This window comes from Microcaecilia unicolor, chromosome 3, assembly GCF_901765095.1.
Source record: "Microcaecilia unicolor chromosome 3, aMicUni1.1, whole genome shotgun sequence".
Taxonomy (NCBI): Eukaryota; Metazoa; Chordata; class Amphibia; order Gymnophiona; family Siphonopidae; genus Microcaecilia; species Microcaecilia unicolor.
In genome coordinates this window covers 57,860,113-57,880,664 of record NC_044033.1, presented here as the reverse complement: position 1 = coordinate 57,880,664, position 20,552 = coordinate 57,860,113, and the positions used below count along the sequence as shown (strand labels likewise).

Below are 20,552 nucleotides of genomic sequence, written 5' to 3'. Positions count from 1 at the left end.
GACAGAGCTGGGGTGGGCGGGTGGAGACTGGGGACTGAGGCGCAGCGGCCTTGGGGGGTGGGCAGTGGGGGCGGTGGCCTTGGGGGGGCGGGGCACCGGGGGAAGCCTTGCCCTGGGCCCGGCCCAGTCTCTCGGCGGCCCTGCTTACCGCCACCTAAATGTGGTGGTGGTGAGGACTCCCGCACTAACCCAGTGGTAACCGGGCAGCGCACAGCACTGTCCGATTACTGCCAGGTACACTCCAGCACTACAAAAACAAATATATTTTTGTAGCACCAGATATGACAGAGTGCTAGGAGTGGGAAGTACTGCCGGGCTGCTGCAGTAGCCCGGCAGTACTTTTTGTGCACCGAGCAGTAAGCCTGCATTAGGCTTACTGCCACTTAGTAAAAGGAGCTCCTAATTAGCACCTAACTTGTGGTGTACTATATAGAACTACCCCCTTACTTCTGGATTCTATAAAGATCACCCTAATTTGGGTGCCTAAAACTGGGTGCAAATTCCAAATCAGTGTCCAAAATAATTAGTTAATGGGCTCCAATGTTTTAATTATTGGAGCTAACAAGCACTTAATTGGTACTAATTCTGATTAGTAAAAATGTCTAATTCTGATTAGAAAAATGTCAGGAAGTATTTTTTCATGGAGAGAGTAGTGGATGCTTGGAATGCCCTCCCGTGGGAGGTGGTGGAAATGAAAATGGTAACAGAATTCAAGCACGCGTGGGATAAACATAAAGGAATCCTGTTCAGAAGGAATGGATCCTAAGGAGCTTAGCCGAGATTGGGTGGCAAAGCTGGTGGCGGGAGGCGGGGATAGTGCTGGGCAGACTTATACGGTCTGTGCCAGAGCCAGTGGTGGGAGGCGGGGCTGGTGGTTGGGAGGCGGGGATAGTGCTGGGCAGACTTACACGGTCTGTGCCCTGAAAAGGACAGGTACAAATCAAGGTAAGGTATACACAAAAAGTAGCACATATGAGTTTATCTTGTTGGGCAGACTGGATGGACCATGCAAGTCTTTTTCTGCCGTCATCTACTATGTTACTATGTTACTATGATTTGGTTGCCAGTCTAGCTATGTAGTATTCTGAAACAATGGGCACCTAAATTAGATCGTGTGGAATTCAAAAGGGGGTGTGGTCATAGAAGGGACATGGGCAGGTTCACAAATGATGCATGCGGAGTTACAGAATAGCGGGGATCTGCACCCAATTTGCATGCCATGATTTACACCAGGTTTCAGCTGGCGTAAGTCCTCAGGCCCAAAGTTGAGTGCTGAATTCACTGCTCAACGCTATTCAACAGAGTGCTCATCCTGAAGCATCCTTTATAGAACAGCATCAAATTTTTCAGCGTCAAAGTTTCAGTGCCATTTATACAATCTGACCCTAAATGTATACTCACAAGTTACACTAAACTTCTAAATTTAGGAGCTTAAAAAGTGGGTGATAATATGGGCCGGACATAGGTCAAGGAAAAAAAATCTTATGAGCCTAGCACTGATTTTCAGTACTAAGCTGATAAATTAGGCTCATACATCTAGGCAAATGACTTGCAGGCCTAAATGAATAAGTAAAAGGGCCATTTTTCTAAAGCTTAGAATGCACTACTGGACTTGGCATTTGCTAAATGCTAAGAAGCCCATAGGTATAAAGTTGGTACATGCTAAGCTTTTAGCAAAAGGGCCCATAATCTTTTAAGCTCCTAACTTAAGATAAAGTTTCAGCTGAAAAGTTAGGCACCTAAGTTTGGCTAAAAATAGGGCAAACCTTTAGGAGCCTAACTTAGGAATCTAGATTTAGGAGCTCAACTTTTTTTGAATATTGGGCTCTTATTAAATAAATGTTTATTTAATAAAACATTAAAGGGTCCTTTTAGTAAACTGAGATTTAAAAAAAGTGACCTTAGCGTGCCTTTATGCGTTTTTTCCCACGTGCTAAGGCCTTTTTTACCACAGCCATTTTTTCTATCACTGACCATGCACCAATATTGCCATTAGCTTGCGACCATTAAAAAGAATTACCATGGGAGCACTTACTGACACCTATTTTGTAGGTGATAAGGGCTCACAAGGTAATCCTGCACCAATCAGTTAGCACACGATAATACAGACATGCTAACTGATTAGCACAAGCACGCCTACTCTCTGCCTCCAGTCACACCCCCTCCAACAAAAAATAAAAAATATTTTTTAGCACTTGACTAGCGAGTGCTAATTTGGAACATTCCTCAGGATGTCTGAGTGTATCTTGCGGTAAACCATTTTAAGCTGTGGTAAGCATGTGCTAGTGCTTAAGGCAGCTTAATAAAAAGACCTCTAGTTTTGTAATTTGACTTTTGATAGCTTCAGAGAACATCATAACTGAACATTACCTGGGCAAATATTCAGAACGGTGTGGTCATATGCCTGTTGTCTCAGGGACTATTATAGTTTGGCCTCAGGCACCATTGGAAGTACAAGTATCATATAAGAACATAAGAATAGCCGTACTGGGTCAGACCAATGGTCCATCTAGCTCAGTATCCTGTTTACAACATTGGCCAATCCAGGTCACATATACCTGGCAGAATCCCAAAGAGTAGCAAGATTCCATACTACCAATCCCAGGGATAAGTAGGGACTTTCTCTATGTCTCTCTTAATAGCAGATTACGGACGTTCCTCCAGGAACTTCTCTAAACGTTTTTTAAACCCAGATACACTAACTGCTGTTACCACGTTTTCCAGCATCGAGTTCCAGAGCTTTAACTATTTGTTGAGTGAAAAAATATTTGTTTTAAGTATGCCACTATGTAACTTCATGGAGTGTCCCACGGTCTTTGTACTTTTTGAAAGAGTAAACAATCAATTTATGTTTACCTATTCTAGTCCACTCAGGATTTTGTAGACCGCTATCATATCCCCCCTCAGCCATCTCTTCTCCAAACTGAAGAGCCCTAACTTCTTAAGCCTTACTTCGTATCAGAGGAGTTCCATCTTTCTGCATGCCAATACATTTCCTAATGAATTGAAAGCAATGTGGCCCTAGTAAATTTCCTATGCCTCTGTCTGGGGTACCACTTTGGGGATAATGAGCCTTCTCCTTTGTGGGTAACCTCTATCACCTGTGTGGGGTGAAATCAAAAGAAGGCAGTCATGCATTTAGAGACATGATGGCAGCTGTGGTGGGCAGGAGCTGGGAGGCAGCAGCAGAAATTTCTAGAATATTCATGTGGCAATATATGTGGGACTCATCTAGCAGCCATCCCCTGGTGATCTGGATACTCAAACTTGTCATGGATTCCATAGTGATTCAGGATGTGATTCTATATGGCAGGAGTCTAGGAATCTTGGGAAGACATCTGTGATGGTCTCAAGTGTTGTAGGGGTAACATGATATGGCAGTTTAGTACTAATATTCAGTGGCACTGCCTGGTTAAGTGCATCTGAATATTGTAGGCTGGCCTACTCAGCGTGTTTTAACCAGGCAGGAACCTCTCCTGCCCAATTAAACCCTTTTGAATATTGGGCCCTGAATGGGCATTACTGGTTATGAAATAAAGTACACAAAGGGAGCAGACATGGCTGAAAGGAAGGGAGAACAACCAGGAGATCTCACCAATCGTTCTTTCTTATAAGGACGATTCAACTTGGCTATGTTTCAGTGCAAACGCCTGCATCAGGGGGTCATACAGATTCTCAAAGAAAAAAGGGGGCCCTTTTACTAAGGTACGCTGAAAAATGGTCTGCAGTAGTGTAGACGTGTATTTTGGGCATGCACAGAATTATTTTATAGCGCACCTGTAAAAAATGCCTTTTTAAAAAATTTCTGCCGAAAATGGACGTGTGGCCAAAATGAAAATTGCCACGCATCCATTTTGGGTCTCAGACCTTACCACCAGCCATTGATCTAGTGGTAAGGTCTCACGTGGTAACTGGGCAGTAATGGTCTACGTGCATAAAATGCCGATTACCGCCCGATTTCTAGTGCACATATCAGAGGCGCATCAAAAATGAAATTACACAAGGGCCAAGTGGTAGCCGAGCTGTAACTCAAAACTGACGCACATAAGGCACACAGAGGTACCTACACAGCATAGTAAAAGGGCTCCAAGAATTGTACTGCAAAGTCTGCACAGCAATGTGTGTTCTTCACTTGTAAATAAACACAAGTTGAAAATACTCCTTAAAAGCCTGTGGAGCAAAGTCCACTTCAAACAAGCAATCAAGCCAAGTTCTGCTCCCTTTGTGTGGTGCACGTGTGCGGAAGTACTCTTCCTGTTTTCCCAAGTGCAAAAAATTATTTAAATTAACTGGCACATGCATTTTCCCGACTTCAGTGTACTCACCCTGCTGCCTCCCCAGATCCTTGAGTACCTACTCTGGTCATTCATTTAGATTTAGCCACAGGATTTAGGGTTTCTTCAGATCCTGAGTCTAGAAACAGAGGACCAAGTATTTAAAGGATTTATACTCCTAACTTTGAGAATTGTGCTCCTACATTGGTCTCTAAGAATTTATTAGGGATGCCTTTGTAATGGACTGAGTATATTTTTTGACAAGCTTTCGAAGGCAGAACCTTCATGTTCAGGTCAGCTGTCCAGATACTGAGCATTGCTAAATTTTCAGACAGAGCAAACAATGCTGCCATTATACCGATAGTAGAGATATTTAAGGGGGAAAGTTATCAATGTGAGTTACTGTTAAGATGTTATTTTACTCTTAACCATAGTTATTAGTAATTAGGACTCATTGCATAAAATTGGCCCTGTGCTAAAATAGCGTTAGTGGTAAAATAACACATCTTAATGGTAGCCCATGTTGATAACTGCTTTTATCAGGCTGCAGTTTTTCTGCCTAACTTTATCCAGATAGCTATCTGGAGAGCAGTTTGAATATTGCTACTAACTGGATTAATTTTGCCTCCATTCATGCTCTGCCCCCATATTGCTTTGGTACCATCTAGTTAGAGTTGGGGTGCATAAGTACATAAGTACTGCCATACTGGGACAGATCAAAAGTCAATTAAGCCCAGCATCCTGTTTCCAACAGTGGCCAATCCAGGTCACAAATACCTGGCAAGATCCCAAAAAATTACAATACATTTTATGCTGCTTATCCTACTACTACTACTACTTAGCATTTCTATAGCGCTGCCAGGGTTACGCAGCGCTGTACAAGTTTAAACATGGGGAAGGACAGTCCCTGCTCAAGAGAGCTTACAATCTAAAGGTAACAAACTATGTAGTAAGTGTAGGTATCATGAATGGGGAAGGTGGTTAGGCGCCAAAAGCAAGGGAGAAGAGATGGGCTTTGAGTAAGGGAGAAGAGATGGGCTTTGAGTAAGGACTTGAAAATGGTCAGGGAGGGTGCATGGCGTATGGGCTCAGGAAGTCTGTTCCAGGCATAAGGTGATGCGAGGCAGAAGGGGCGGAGTCTGGAGTTAGCGGTGGTGGAGAAGGGTACAGATAGGAGTGATTTGTTCTGAGAGCAGAGGTTACGGGTGGGAACATACGGGGAGAGGAGGGTAGAGAGGTAATGGGGGGCAGCAGATTGAGTGCACTTGAAGGTCAATAGGAGAAGCTTGAACTGTATATGGTAGCGGATCGGGAGCCAGTGAAGCGACTTGAGGAGAGGGCTGATATGAGAGTATCGGTTCACGCGGTAGATAAGACGTGCGGCAGAATTTTGGACAGATTGAAGGGGAGATAGGTGGCTAAGCGGGAGGCCAGCGAGGAGAAGGTTGCAATAGTCAAGACGAGAGGTAATGAGCGAGTGGACGAGGGTTCGGGTGGTCTGTTCACAGAGGAATGGGCGAATTTTGCTAATATTATAGAGGATAAGCGGATAGGTCGAGGAGGATGGAACAGGTCATTGCAGACTTTAGAGAGTGCTGTTTCTGTCGAGTGTAGTGGGCGAAAGCCCGATTGAAGCGGAAATAAGCAGTGGATTTTCTCCAAGTCCATTTTAATAATGGTCTATGGACATTTCCTTTAGGAAGCCATTCAAACCTTTTTTAAAACCCCACTAAGCTAACCACCTTAACCACATTCTCTGGGTGGTTTGTAAAGATTTTCAGGGGCACTATCTGGATAATGTCCCTGACAATCAATGGACGGCCCCATTCAGAGACTTTATCTGACTAGCAAGTGCTGCTACCAAGATGTAGTTGAATATTGGGTCCTGCATTTTCAAAAACATTTTGGAACTGTCTGAGAAAATTTCTAGCCCAACCTGTATGTAAAATTTCATAATTCTTTCCCAGAGAAGACTGAAACAATTCTTACCTGCAGATTCTGAAGCCCTCCATATGCAGTAAACAGCAGCAAAAATCCAATAGAAACCACAATGACATCCTTAAGATGTTGTTCTTTAAAGAAAGTGCAAATTTGATGCATCAATCTTGTACTTTTTGGAAGGCACTTCATACTTCTGAATCAATCTTCCTATACAAGGAAGAGAGGAAACATCATTATTATTATCTTCATTTATTAACATTTTCCCATTAAAGAGTTCAAAGCTTGTTAATTTAATATAGTTTGACATTTTTATTCTGTTTAACCCCAAACAGGGCTCAAGTGGATTACAATTCAAGCAACAAAAACTAAAAATATCTTGCAATAAGAATCATACAATTTTAACAGTTTATCGTTTACATTTCAATCAACTGACTAGTTCAATTATCTCTATAATTTTCTCTCCATCTTTACTTCCTCTTAATAAATATTTACTAAAATTACTTTCATATTCATTTAATATAAATTGCAGAACAGTCCAAGTCTTAATCTTTTTCCTTAAATCTGAGACTGTTCCTCCCTTAATTGTCTAAAACCTTTCCTCTCATTATTCCTGAGGGGTGATTTTCAACCTGTACTCTTGTACTGATGCAATATTTAATAGACCTTCTCCCGTTGATCTCAAATCTTTTTCTGAGGGGACAGATTTATATCAAGTCCTGTAAGAAAGTGTCATGTCATTTATTATTTTGAAAGTCATCAAAATAATTTTAAAATGTATCCTAGCCATTAAAGGAAGCCAATACAACAGACTAGGGTCTTCAGTTGAACCAAGTACAGCAAATAAATACAATAAATGGACAATAACCACAGTGAGGTGAATAAATAGATGTTAATTTCTAGCTAGTCATTTAGGGCTAGATTCACTAAATGGGGCTCAAGAATTGGTGCCAAAAATGGCTGCTCAAAGCTATTCTATAATGGACACTCAAAGATGGGCACCCATTATAGACTAGCATTGTGGCAGAGTGGAGGAGTGGCCTAGTGGTTAGAGCACCAGTCTTGCAATCCAGAGATAACCAGTTCAAATCCCACTGCTGCTCCTTGTGATCTTGGACAATTTGCTTAACCCTTCATTACCTCAGGTACAAAATTAGATTGTGAGCCCTCAGGGGACAAAGAAATATCCAGTGTACTTGAATGTAACTCACCTTGAGCTACTACCAAAAAAGGTGTGAGCAAAATCTAAATAAATTGTGTGGTGATTTTGGCACATTCATTTGGACACCAGGACTTATGCCTGTTGAAACCAAGTGTAATTTCTGGTGCCCAATTTGGGTGCACACCCCCAGTATTTTATAACACTGCATACAAATTTTAGGAATGCCTTTGACTCCCATCTGCACTTTGTATGCCCACACCCCTTTTGGGAAATGTACTATGGGATTTGGGTGCACATTATTATAGAATAGCAAGATGTGCATGCAAATCAAAATTGGTGCCAATTAGTACCCAATAATTGGCACTATTTGGCTCATTAGCCAATTTGGTTGGGCATATAGCTTGCATTGACGCCCATATCTCAGTGCCCAATTATAATCTGGGCATGAATACATAAACTTATACAGATAATTTAGCCATATAGGACTAGATTCTATATATGGCGCCTGAGAAATCCACATGGAAAAAAATATGTCTCAGCATCTAATATAATAAAACGCACCCTCAACGTTCTGAGGACAACGTTCTGAAGCCATCTGACGTCACTCCCAGGCTGAAGGGTTCGTGGATTCGTGGTGTGAAGCCTTCAAGCCAGCCAGCCGTCTCTGCCCCGCCCTTGCGTCAAACGTCATGACGTCGAGGGCGGAAAAAAAACCAAACAATTCCGGCAGCGCAGCGTCAGGGAAGGAGGCGGCGCTCCCGACGTCTCTAGCCTTCCCTTCCCTGTGTTCCGCCTTCTTCTGACATCAAGGATGACGTCAGAAAAAGGCGGAACACAGCGAAGGGAAGGCTAGACGTCGGGAGCGCCGCCTCCTTCCCTGACGCTTCGCTGCCGGAACCGCCACGGAGGTAAATTTAAAAAGAAGAAAAAAAAAAAAAGGAAGTTGGGGGGAGAGAAGAGGGTGGCCAGTAAAGTTGAACAATGGGAGCGGGAGGGCAGGGGAGAAACGACAGCATGGATGCGAAGGGGGGGGGGCATGGATGCGAAGGGGGGGGGGGAGAAGAGGGCGGGCCAGGCTGGGACATGGGAGAGAGAGGAGCATGGATGCGAGGGGGGTCATGGAAGGGAGAGAGGGGACTTGCTGGAAAAGGTTGAATGGAGGCGGCAGGGGACAGAGGAGCATGGATGGGCATGGATTGGGAGGGCAGGGCTCAGGGAGAGAGGGGAATTGCTGGAAAGAGATGAATGGAGGGGGCAGGGGACAGCGGAGCATGGATTGGGAGGGCAGAGCTCAGGGAGAGAGGGGAATTGCTGGATAGGGATGAATGGAGGGGACAGATGGGCATGGATGGATATGGATTGCAGGGCAGGGCTCAGGGAGAGAGGGGAATTGCTGGATAGGGATGAATGGAGGGGGCAGGTGACAGAGGAGCATGGATGGGCATGGATTGGGAGGGCAGGGCTCAGGGAGAGGGGAATTGCTGGATAGGGATGAATGGAGGGGACAGATGGGCATGGATGGATATGGATTGCAGGGCAGGGCTCAGGGAGAGAGGGGAATTGCTGGATAGGGATGAATGGAGGGGGCAGGTGACAGAGGAGCATGGATGGGCATGGATTGGAAGGGCAGGGCTCAGGGAGAGAGGGGAATTGCTGGAAAAGGATGAATGGAGGGGGCAGGGGACAGATGGGCATGGATTGGGAGGGCAGGGCTCACACTCTCTCTCTCATATACAATGTCTTTCTGACTCTCACTCTCACACACTCTGTCTCACACTGTATCACATTCACTCTCTATGTGCCACACAGTCACTCACACACTCGCTTGGTCTCATACACTCAAACAGAGAATCTGTGTCTCACACACACTCTCTCTCTCGCCCACACACACACACTCTCTCTCACACTGTGTCTCACATACACACTTGCACACACTCTCATTCTCACACACACACTCTCTCACAAACACACTCACACCCAGACTCACTCTCTCTCTCACACACACACACTCACACTTTCACTCTGACTCTCAAACAGCCACTCTCACATACACTCTCCCAAACATACACACTCCGAGGAAAACCTTGCTAGCGCCCGTTTCATTTGTGTCAGAAACGGGCCTTTTTTACTAGTATTCTATAAAGTATGCCTAAATCTAGGCATACTTTATAGAAGAAGATTATTGAATACACTGCGCACCTGTCCATGCGACTACATTTAGTTGCGGGCAGTTACACCAAGTAAAGCCTAAATTAGGCACAGACCAGGTGTATACTATAACAATGCACATAGATTTTAGAAACATCCATGACATGCCCATTCCATGCCCATGACCATGCCTATGCCCCCGTTTCAACTAAGCAACTTAAAATTTGCATGCATCACATTGCAGAATATTCTTAGACAATTGTACATGTAAATTCTATTGTCAATTAGTGTCAATAATTGCTTATTAATTGATAATTAGTACTGATTGGCTTGTTAACTAATAAAGTTGTGCATGCAAATCCAGAATACGACTGAATTTGTGTGTGCAACTTAAATCACGTTATATTTATTTATTTATTACATTTGTACTCTGTGCTTTCCCATGCATGGCAGGCTCAATGCGGCTTAAATAGTAGCAATATGAAGAATTACAAAGTCATAAAAAAGGATATACAATTTGAAGTAAACGCAATATTAATGGGGTTAACGGATAAGTAAATTGAACATAGGAGGAATTTGGTGCAGAAGGAAATGAGCGTTAGGAGGTAGGCGTAGGAAGATGGAGAGGAATGGATATAGGATAGCAATAAGGATAATGGGAAACATGGTCAATGTATAACAATCATCAATAAGAATCATGTGGGGAGGCTTAGTTAGGTTGAATCGTTAGGGTAGGCTATATTGAAGAGACGGGTCTTCAGTGCTTTTCTGAAGGGCAAAAGGCCGTTGATTGTTTGGATGCATCTTGGTAGAGCATTCCAAATCTGGCTACCTAAAAAGGAAAAATTGGATCCGTAGAAGGATTTGTACTTAATACCTTTTCAGTTGGGGAGGTGTAGATTAAGGTAAGTATGGGAAGACGTCAAACTGTTTCTGGTTGGGAGGTTGATAAGGTAGTTCATGTAGGTGGGGGCTTCGAAAGTTGAGGCCTGCAGTTCTTGTTTATAGAAATCTTCAAAATGCTTTTGAAATATATCTGCTATTTCTCGAGGATTATTAGTCACCTTTCCATCTAGCCTTCTTATACTTGATATGTATTTGGTGGTACCTTTATTTCTTATTAAATTTGTCAACAACCTTCCTGATCTATTCCCTTGCATGAAATATGTATATTTTGTATATAATAGCTTCTTTGTTGTCCGCTCATGTATTAAGCTATTTAGTGCTGCCCTTGTTGCCAACATATTCTCATATAATTCCGGTTGGGGGGCTCTGATATATTTCCGCCTGATTCCCTGCAGCTTCTTTTCTAATTCCACTATTCCCTGGGAGAGTCTTTTGTTCCTTGCACTTATATGTGCAACTATTAGTACCGCTTTTCTTGTTGGCCAAAATAATAATGGAGTATCTGCATGCTGTTGATTATTTAACAGGAACGTTTCCCACTTGCGACCCAAACATTTTTTAAAATCCTCATCATGGAAAAGGTAGGATGGGAATCTCCAACCTCCCCCCCCCCCCTCATGTAATAATAGGGGTCTGGGTCTATTTCAATCCAAACTGGCGCATGATCTGATATCTCTTTGACTCCCTGTTGAGCTTGCTCTATTCTTGGGGAAAATCCTTCTTGAACCAGGATATAGTCTAGACAGAGTACGGTGTGCCCTCGAGGTATGTGTATAGTCTCATTCTAGTGGGTGGAGGGCTCTCCAGGCATCTATCAGCCTCAAAGATTCGCAAAATACTTTTAAGGTGCTATCCCTAGAGCCCCTGCCCCTGTCCACTGGAGCCGAAAGGTCCATAAGGGGATCTATCACCTGGTTCATATCACCCGTTACGATTAATGGGAGGCGGGGGAGAGCCTGGCATTTACTAAGAAGAGTGGAGAAAAATCTATCCCCTTCCTGTGGACCATATACTGTAAGAACTACAAATTCCCTCCCTCTCGCCTGCAATTGTATCGCTAAGTATCTGCCCTCGCTGTCATGGAGTAAGAGTAGATTTGCTTTGTAATGAGCATCTGATGAGGATCACTACTCCTCCCTTACGTCCCGTCGCTGGGGAACTATAAACTTCTCCCACCCATCGTCTCTTCATTTTCAAATGTTCCTGCTGTGAGAGTCTCATTTCCTGCATACATATCACATCTGCCTTGTGGCGCTATAATGCCTGCAGTATCTTAGTACATTTTATGGGTGACGTAACCCCCCCCCCCCACGTTCCAGGTTAATAAGCACAAATTATACTGCGAGGGTGTCACGTGGTATCCATTTGAAGTCCAAATTCCCTGATAATGTTCCCATCATCCCTACCCACAGGGCCCCAACCCATACCCCAAGGGATCTGCACAATCGTCCTGTTTGGTCGTACTTCGCTTCCACACCACCGGTCCTCTTTCACTCCTGTTAAGTTTATAACCACGATTCCCTTACATGGTCTGTAGCCCCACCCAGCGCATTCCAGGATGCAATGGGCAGAGCTGGGCGCCGTCATTTTGCAGCGGCGTCGACAGGAAGAGGAGGGAGGCAGGCAGGCTGTGTCCCTCCTCCAACGAAAGGTAGGGGGGCCAGCCGGGAGGGAGGGAGGGTCACCACGGACCACCAGGGATTCAATGGAGAATGCTGGGGGGGGAGGAGTTGGGGTAGGCTGGAGGTCCACCGGACCTCCAGCCCCACCCCCCCCCACCCCCCGTCGATGGATAACAGTGTGTGATAGCCTTTGGCTGGAGGCGGCCACAACGATTTCTGGGGGTTTGGGGGGTTGGAGACCCACCGAACCTCCAGCCCCCCCCCCCGTCGCTGGGTGAGAGGGTGGGACAGCGTTTGGCCGGAGGCGGCCACCACGATTTCTGGGGGTTCAGGGGCTGAAGACCCACCAGATCTCCAGCCCTCACTGGGCATGGAGGGGGTCGGATCGTCAGGGGGACTGGAGGGAGAGGGTTTGGCCAGCGGCGGCGGCCTCAACGTTTTCTGGGGGTTTGTGGGGGGCTGGAAACACACGTTGTTCGGTCCTCCAGCCCTCGTTGTTCGGGCCTCGGCAGGCTGTTTGACAGGTTTGGGCTTTTGATAGCCCAGACCTGTCAAATAAGTGCAGGAGGATTGTGCTGAGCGCATGCTCAGGCGCAATTCTCCCATACTTAAACATGATAATCAAATATAATAGCGCTGCTTAGATTTGCATGCATTTTCTTTGATCATCGATGCAGAAAAGCCTTGCGCTGTCCCGGCGCTATTTTTAGGGCGCTGTTTGGAACAGCGCGGGGCTTTTGATCATCTGGGCCTAGATCCTCCAGCTTCTGGGCTTGATCTTGCAGTTGCTGGGTAAGCTTCCCTATGATCATTGTCGTTCCCGGGGCTGAGTCCTCCAAGGCTGACACTCGATGTTCTAATTCTCCTGCTCTTCTCGTTGTTTCAGTCAACAATGTTTCCATACTGGTCATCTGGTTCGAAAATTGTTGAAACTTCGGTTCCAGTGCTTGCCTTATTGCCTTTGTGATCTGCGCTAGTTGCTGTTCAGTGAACGCTGCAGTCTCTTGCTGCCCATCTGCCATCTTTGTCTCCACCGGTCGCGCTTTTTCTCTCACCATTTTCTGGGACTTTCCTGTCATCTCCCCACTTAAAGTTCGAATATATCTGTCCATGCAGGTTACTGCAGCCTTGAAACTCAATAAATATCCCCTGGACAATCTCCTTCGGGCGATAGTTTATGTAGAGAGAGCGGGACCCCCAGAGAGGAGAAACTCACGTCTTCTTCCCCTCACTGCATTACATGATCTCGGACCCCAAGTTTTAATGATAGACCTCAGGCTTTACATACCAATTCTGTCTTGTAATAGATGCAGAGGTCCTGGCTATTATGGGGTGGGTCCTTCAGTGATTACCCAACTCCTGAAGGGTGACCTAGCATTTGAGTACCGAAACCTTTTTTTGCTAGAAAAAAAACACACTGCTCTTTAGTAAACAGGCTCCTAAATGAACCGAATCCATTTTAACATCAGAATACTTTTCTTAAAATACAGTTTACTTTCTCTGCCATTGCTTTAGAAAATTCTGCACGGAAACATCCTATTAAGTTCATGTAGCTTTTTAAATGAAACATAGATGAATTTAAATAACATTGAACCACTTTACAATGTACTTGATAATGTATATGATAAAAAAATATATTTAATGCACTTCCTTAAGAAATCAAAATTCAGATTTGCCCAGAATGATGTTAAGCACTTTGCTAAACATTACTCAACATGCAGTGAACCAGTTGAACCACTGGACCTTTGTTTTTCATTAGGCTGAACTGTAGCCATTAAATTATGCTACCTTCTTGTTAAGAACCATTACAGTTGATGTATAACTTACAAGTAACTTATATGTTTGTATCTGCATATCATAATTACACCATTAAACTAATGAGTTTTGTTTAATCTTGATTCTTCACTGTGTTAGAGAATCAGGACTCACCGTTTTCACTGGGTTCTCGATAAATCTGATTCTCTTCCTCTTGTCAACAGTAGATATAAAGAATAAACAACAGCTACCAGCACACTTGTAAGACTGAACTGGGAATATTCTTGGCAGATCTACACTACCTTGGTGTTTAACTTCTGGGCAACACCCTGAATATCTAAATTAAACTTCTTCCAGTAAGGTCGCTCCTTTAGTATATAGTGAGCTCACTGACTAAGCCATGCCTATTTGTGTTGTGATCTAATTACCAGATTACTTATTAACAGCATCTCTGTCTTTTTGTCTTCCTAAATGTGTTTCAAGTGAACGGCACTTTTTTGTCTTCCTTAAAGCTTCAATTGCTTCCATGTATGTTCTCTAGCTATTGGTTATTGCTATTGTTCAATGTCTTAGTGTTGCATTCATACTCTCCTTTCTTCCCCTTTCATTCATTTACTTTTATTAGATATGGGGGAAGGAGTGTTGTTTCATTGATGAAGGCAGTAGCATAGCCAGTCAATTTGGGGTGGGCCTGAGCCCAAAGTGGATGGGCACTAAATTTTCTCTCTACCTCCTTCCCCAGCACTTCCTAACTCAAAATTTAAATACTTTAGCTGATGAGGATCACCAAGCTCTGTCACCTGAAGGCTTCTACCCAAGATGGCCAGAATTCTCTTTTACCAAGCTTGGCAGGCAGCAGCAACTCCTTGAGTCTCCAATACCGGCATCCTATGTATGCTTAGTTGTCAGTGGCTCAAGGATACTTCACCATCTGCCAAGCTCAGTATAAGGAAGTTCTGGCCACCTTCAGAAAAGATCCTCAGGTAGCAGGACTTGGGGATCCCCACCAGCTACAGCAAGGCCATGCTGGGGCCCAGGGCAGAAAATAAAGAAGCCCTCTCCTTTCTGCCTCCTCTCTAATCTGCCATTACGGATACACTGACAGGCCCTCACCAAATACAGAACAAGGGGTCACAAATTAGAAATAAAAATACATAGAGAAAAATTGTACTGGGAACCTCAGTATGTACTGCATCAATGGAGAAATGAAAACAAATTTTCCTTTTCTACTGAACACAATAAAAAGACACCTGCTATGCACATTTCCCAAAGCTAACATATTCCATTTAAAACATTCCAAATAAAATTATTTTTCTACATTTGTTGTCTTGGACATTTTATTTTTCCATCATGTTGGTTTCAGTTTTTCTTTCCCGCTTTCCTGTCTTCTGCTAATTCTTCAAGTAGTTGCTGTCCATTTGTCTTTTCTCTTCTCTCATTCCATTTCCTCACTACACCTGCCTCTGAAATATTTATCTTTCCATTTTAGCTCTTTCCTTTCTGTTTTTTTTTTCTTTTCTGCCTCTGTCCACTCAAATTTCACCCATTTTTCTAAACCTTTTCCTTCTTCTTACTTTTCAGATATCTCCTTTCAACTAGCAGCTCTTCCATTCCCTATCTCACTCCTTTCCAGCCTTCCATTCCCTTCCATCTTCAATATATGTGCCATTACCATATTTCTACTCCCTCTAATCATTATCCTCTCATTCATTTCCTTGCCTGCTCCCCTCCCTTGGCTTCTCCCACATGGCTTCCACCATTCCCAGTGTCTTCCTCCCTCCACCCTTCTATTTATTTATTTATTACATTTGTACCCCGCGCTTTCCCACTCATCACAGGCTCAATGTGGCTTACATAGCCCAACATACTATTACTACTTATCATTTCTATAGCGCTACTAAACGTACACAATGCTGTATACTGGACATAAAGAGACAGTCCATGCTCAACAGAGCTTACAATCTAATTAGGACAGACAGGACAAATAAGAGATAAGGGAATTACTAAGGTGGGAATGATAAACATGGATACTGAACAAGTGAGTAAGGGTTAGGATTTAAAAGCAGAATCAAAAAGGTAGGCTTTTAGCCTAGATTTGAAGATAGATGGATTTTGACTTACCGGCTCATCTGCTCTCTCTTTCTCCCCTTCTTACCCTCATAGCCTAACATTCCCCTCTCCCTGTCCCTTCCATCCCCACCAGCATCTGCCTGTCCCTTCTCTCTACCCTCCTACCCCTCCTTCATTATCCAGTGTTTCTCCCTCTCTCTTCCCTCCTACCCATTGTCCAGCATCTCTCCCTCACTCCCTTCTGCCCCTGGATCCAACATCTCCCTCTTCCCCCTTCTTGTGCAGCATCTCTCCTTCCCTATCCTCCACCTCCATGTCCAACATCTCTCCCTCTCTCCCATTGTTTACTATCTCTCTCTCTCTCTCCCTGCCTTGAGCCCTGTTCTCTCTCTCTCACTCCTCCACTCCACTCCACTTCAGCCATGCTCATCATTTCTCCCTTTCATCTCTTCCTCCCTTCTCTCCACTGCCATGTCCAACACTTGTTTCTTCTCGCATCCTATACCACTCCTGTGCAGCCTTTCCCTCCCTCTCCCCACCCCACCCACCCCACCCATATCCAACAATTTTCCCTTTCTCCCCCCCTGCAGCATCTCTCCCTCTTTCTCCACTCCCCCTCCCCATGTCAAAAAATTATTCCTTCACTCCATCTAGCATTACCCTTGTCTCTCTCCCTGCCCAACAGCCACCCATCGGGATGCTGCAGATTTTGCTTTCTCCCTCCCCCAGCCACCCGCCGGCATGCTATAGATTTTTGTTGACATAAAGAGGTTGAACAGGATCGGTAAGAAGGGAGATCCTGTTCAACTTCTTTATGTCATCCCTTGTCTCAATACACCTGGGACTTAATGAACTACTATTATCCTACACAGATGACATCCTGCTTCTCTTACCAGTAACAACATCAAACAAAGATCCAACTCAGTCTGAAGCAAATGGTATGACTGCTGTTAGCACCTGGGCCCTAACCAATAAACTGAAGCTGAATGTGCAAAAAGCCAAGATCCTGTGGTTCCAAAATCAGGGAGTTGAGGTCCCATCATCAATATCTTTGTCCAGTGGTCAAAGCTTTACAGTGGAATCTGAAACCAGAGTATTAGGGGGTCTTGCTTGATTATTCACTTACCTTCTTTTCCCATATTAATCAGTTGTGGAAGAAAACACTATTCAAAATAAGACAGCTAGGTCTTGTCAAACCATTCTTCGACCAAAAATCCTTCGCACTACTAGTCCAAATCTTAGTTCTACTTCACTTGGATTACTGTAACATTCTATTTCTTGGTATTAAATGGCAATATCAGAAAAAAATACCTGCAAATCATACAGAACACAGCTGCAAGGCTAATATATAGATATACCCTGTGTTAGTAGACCAGTAGTTGGAAAGTTACTTTCAGGTTAGCGTGGGAGCCCTTACCGCCAACTCAATGGGTGGTGGTAAGTGCTCCCCCCGAAATGATAAAAAGGGGCCACGTGTGCATCAAAAACATGTACCGACACCAGCACAGGTCCCCTTTTCCCACAGTTTTGTAAAAGGACCCCTCTGTTTTTTATGTTTCTAAATTAGCCCTTTTCGTGTCTGCCCAAACCAGTGTCCCCTTGAAATTCTCTGTTACTGAGGAAAATGTGTTGGCTAGTTGTAATTATGAATAAAGGCCACTGGCTGGCACTATTTACCAAGCTATTACATCAGCTGCTTGTTTATTCATGTTCTGTATATGTATATTTCCTATTTTGCAATGCCACATGACCCTCAAAAAAGTTTTCCATCGGCATTTACACCTGTTCTAAATTCTGCACATGTATCAGCTAACTGTTCATTCAGATCTGGGCTTTGGAGGAGTGACTGAATGGCAATTGTGCTTATCTCTCTGGTGTTTAAAATCACCAAAAAAAATCAGAGAATTTCAGTTTTGAAGGTTGGCTCTTTAATTGGTTCATCTTGGATATAGGTGTGCAGGTAGGTAAATCTAAGCATGTTTGCTAAGCTGTGTTAAGCAGCTAGCAGAGGTTTTACCATGTGTTAAACATTAGCATAAACCTACGCTAATGTCTAATGCACCTTACAACAGCCAGCATGGTAAAAATTCCATGCTAGCTGACCAATGCTGGTAATAACGAAGAGTAGGTGTGATGGGGTGGAGCAGAGGAGTGACCATCGGTGACAGCACTCAGATTATAACCACATGCTAGCTGTCAAGACTGACGATAATGCTGCTGCAATTGCTGCCAGCAAATGAGGAGGCAGTAGGTGCAGAAGAGCTATCAGCCAATTGCCTTGGGACACTCCTCCTCCTGCTCCCCTCCTCCAACCCCACAATCTATCCCCTAATCACCCACCCAAGTCCTGTAAAGCGCATTTCCCCTCTTCACTAATTAACCCCATCCCAAAGTGTATTCGTCCTCTTCTGAAAATCACCCCCCCCCCCAAGATCAAGACACAACACTTGATTCTTACGTGACCCTACCCCACCACTAGACCCTCCCAAGGCTCCCGAGGCCATTCATGGTTGGCTTGTGGGTAGTACCAAAATCAGGAAAAAGCAGGAGATGGCCTCTACGTGAATGCAAAGCAAATAGAAGAGTAGAGGACAACACACTGACTTCCACACAGGGAGTGTTCAAAAATAGATCTTTATTATGGCACAAACAAAAGATCCGACACAGGCTGTGTTTCGGTGGTGTGCCCGCCTGCCTCAGGAGTCAGATTCACTGTATAAAAATACATAAAATATAATCAAAAACTCATAAAGGACAACAAATTAAAGAGCACATAGAACCAAAATAGTAATTGATGAATATAGAGAACAAAGGGCTGAACAAATAACAAAAGGCATAAGAACAATGGCAATATGAACCTGAGGAATCAAAATATATATATATATATATATATATATATATATAAAGGTCATAAATCACAAAGTACAAAAGTAAAACTATCAATAAACTGCAAGAATACTATGTACTAGTGATTAATATAAACCATATCTCTGTTAAAAAAGTATATTAAAAAGGGAATAGTTTACTACTACTACTACTTATCATTTCTATAGCGCTACAAGGCATATGCAGCGCTGTACACCATACACAAAAAAGACAGTCCCTGATATATTTTTAAAAAGTCATATTAAAAAAGGGAGGACTGCTAAGTTCACTGAAATAGTCAAAGTAGGATTATCCTAAATAATAAATGGAAAGGACAAAAAACAAAAACATATATAAATAACAGAAAAATGAAAAACGAAAATGAAATTGAGCTGGAGGATAATAATGGGACACACCTTAAAACAGCAAAACTAAGTCAAAATACCTGGAGTGAAAACAGCTCTGAGTTGACATAATCAGGCATAGAGGGGCATAATCGAACAGGGCGCCCACGTTTTACTGAGGACGTCCTCGCAGGACGTCCCAGTGAAGGGCCGGGGAAACCCGTATTATTGAAACAAGATGAGCGTCCATTTTTCGTTTCGAAAATACGGTCAGGGATGCCCAAATCTCAACAACCTTAGAGATAGTCGTCCCCGGTTTTTGGCAATAATGGAAACCAAATGCAAGCCCTTTGGTCGTGGGAGGAGCCAGCATTCATAGTGCACTGGTCCCCCTGACATGCCAGGACACCAACCGGGCATCCTAGGGGGCACTGCAGTGGACTTCAGAAATTGCTCCCAGGTGCATAGCTCCCTTACCTAGGGTGCTGAGCCCCCCAACCCCCCCCAAACCCCACTCCCCACAACTGTACAACACTACCATAGCCCTAAGGGGTGAAGGGGGCACCTACATGTGGGTACAGTGGGTTTGTGGTGGGTTTTGAAGGGCTCACATTTACCACCACAAGTGTAACAAGTAGGGGGGGATGGGCCTGGGGTCCGCCTGCCTGAAGTGCACTGCACCCACTAAAACTGCTCCAGGGACCTGCATACTGCTGTTAGGGAGCTGGGTATGACATTTGAGTCTGGCATACAAGCTGGCAAGAAATATTTTTAAAGTTTTTTTTAGGGTGGGAGGGGTTACTGACCACTGGGAGAGCAAGGGGAGGTCATCCCCGATTCCCTCCGGTGGTCATCTGGTCAGTTTGGGCACCTTTTTGAGGATTGGTCGCAAGAAAAAATGGACCAAGTAAAGTCGGCCAAGTGTTCGTCAGGGATGCCCTTCTTTTTTCCATTATCGGCTGAGGACGCCCATGTGTTAAGCACGCCCCAGTCCCGCCTTCGCTATGCTTCCGACATGCCCCCAGGAACTTTGCTCGTCCCAGCGATGGAAAGCAGTTGAGGGAGCCAAAAATCGGCTTTCGATTATGCCGATTTGGGCGACCCTGGGAGAAGGACACCCATCTCCCGATTTGTGTCGAAAGATGGGCACCCTTCTCTTTGGAAAATAAGCCTGATAGTCAGCTATAAAAGAGTAAAAACGACACCCATATGAGTGACAAAAAATGCACAAAAATATAAAAACATAGCATGGCTAGACCATGCGTATCCACAACAAATGTAAATAAAATCTCAGGTAAAGAAAAATATATATATATATAAAATAAATTGCAGGGCTGCATATTTACAAGTATAAACACTTGGAGGGTCATCTGGGCGGGGTTTGATTACTGAAGAGGGAAAATGCACTTTGAGAGCGTCATCTGTGTGGGGGATTCATTGCTGAGAAGGGTATTGCGCAGACTTTACA

At 44.0% G+C, this 20,552-nt stretch overlaps 1 protein-coding gene across 3 annotated transcripts in view; it reads right to left on the bottom strand.

Moving 5' to 3' along the window:
* The window catches only part of LOC115465472 (protein unc-93 homolog A-like), a 94,519-nt gene extending 80,466 nt beyond the window's left edge, over positions 1-14,053 (bottom strand). For all 3 annotated transcript variants that reach the window (XM_030195960.1, XM_030195958.1, XM_030195959.1), the window contains exons 1-2: positions 13,980-14,053; positions 6,264-6,422 (exon numbers count right to left, since the gene is read on the bottom strand). In XM_030195960.1, the coding sequence (XP_030051820.1) occupies positions 6,264-6,404 (141 nt within the window). In that variant the 5' untranslated portion in view covers positions 6,405-6,422; positions 13,980-14,053. The remainder of the gene's footprint in view (positions 1-6,263; positions 6,423-13,979) is intronic.
* Positions 14,054-20,552: the final 6,499 nt, after the last annotated feature.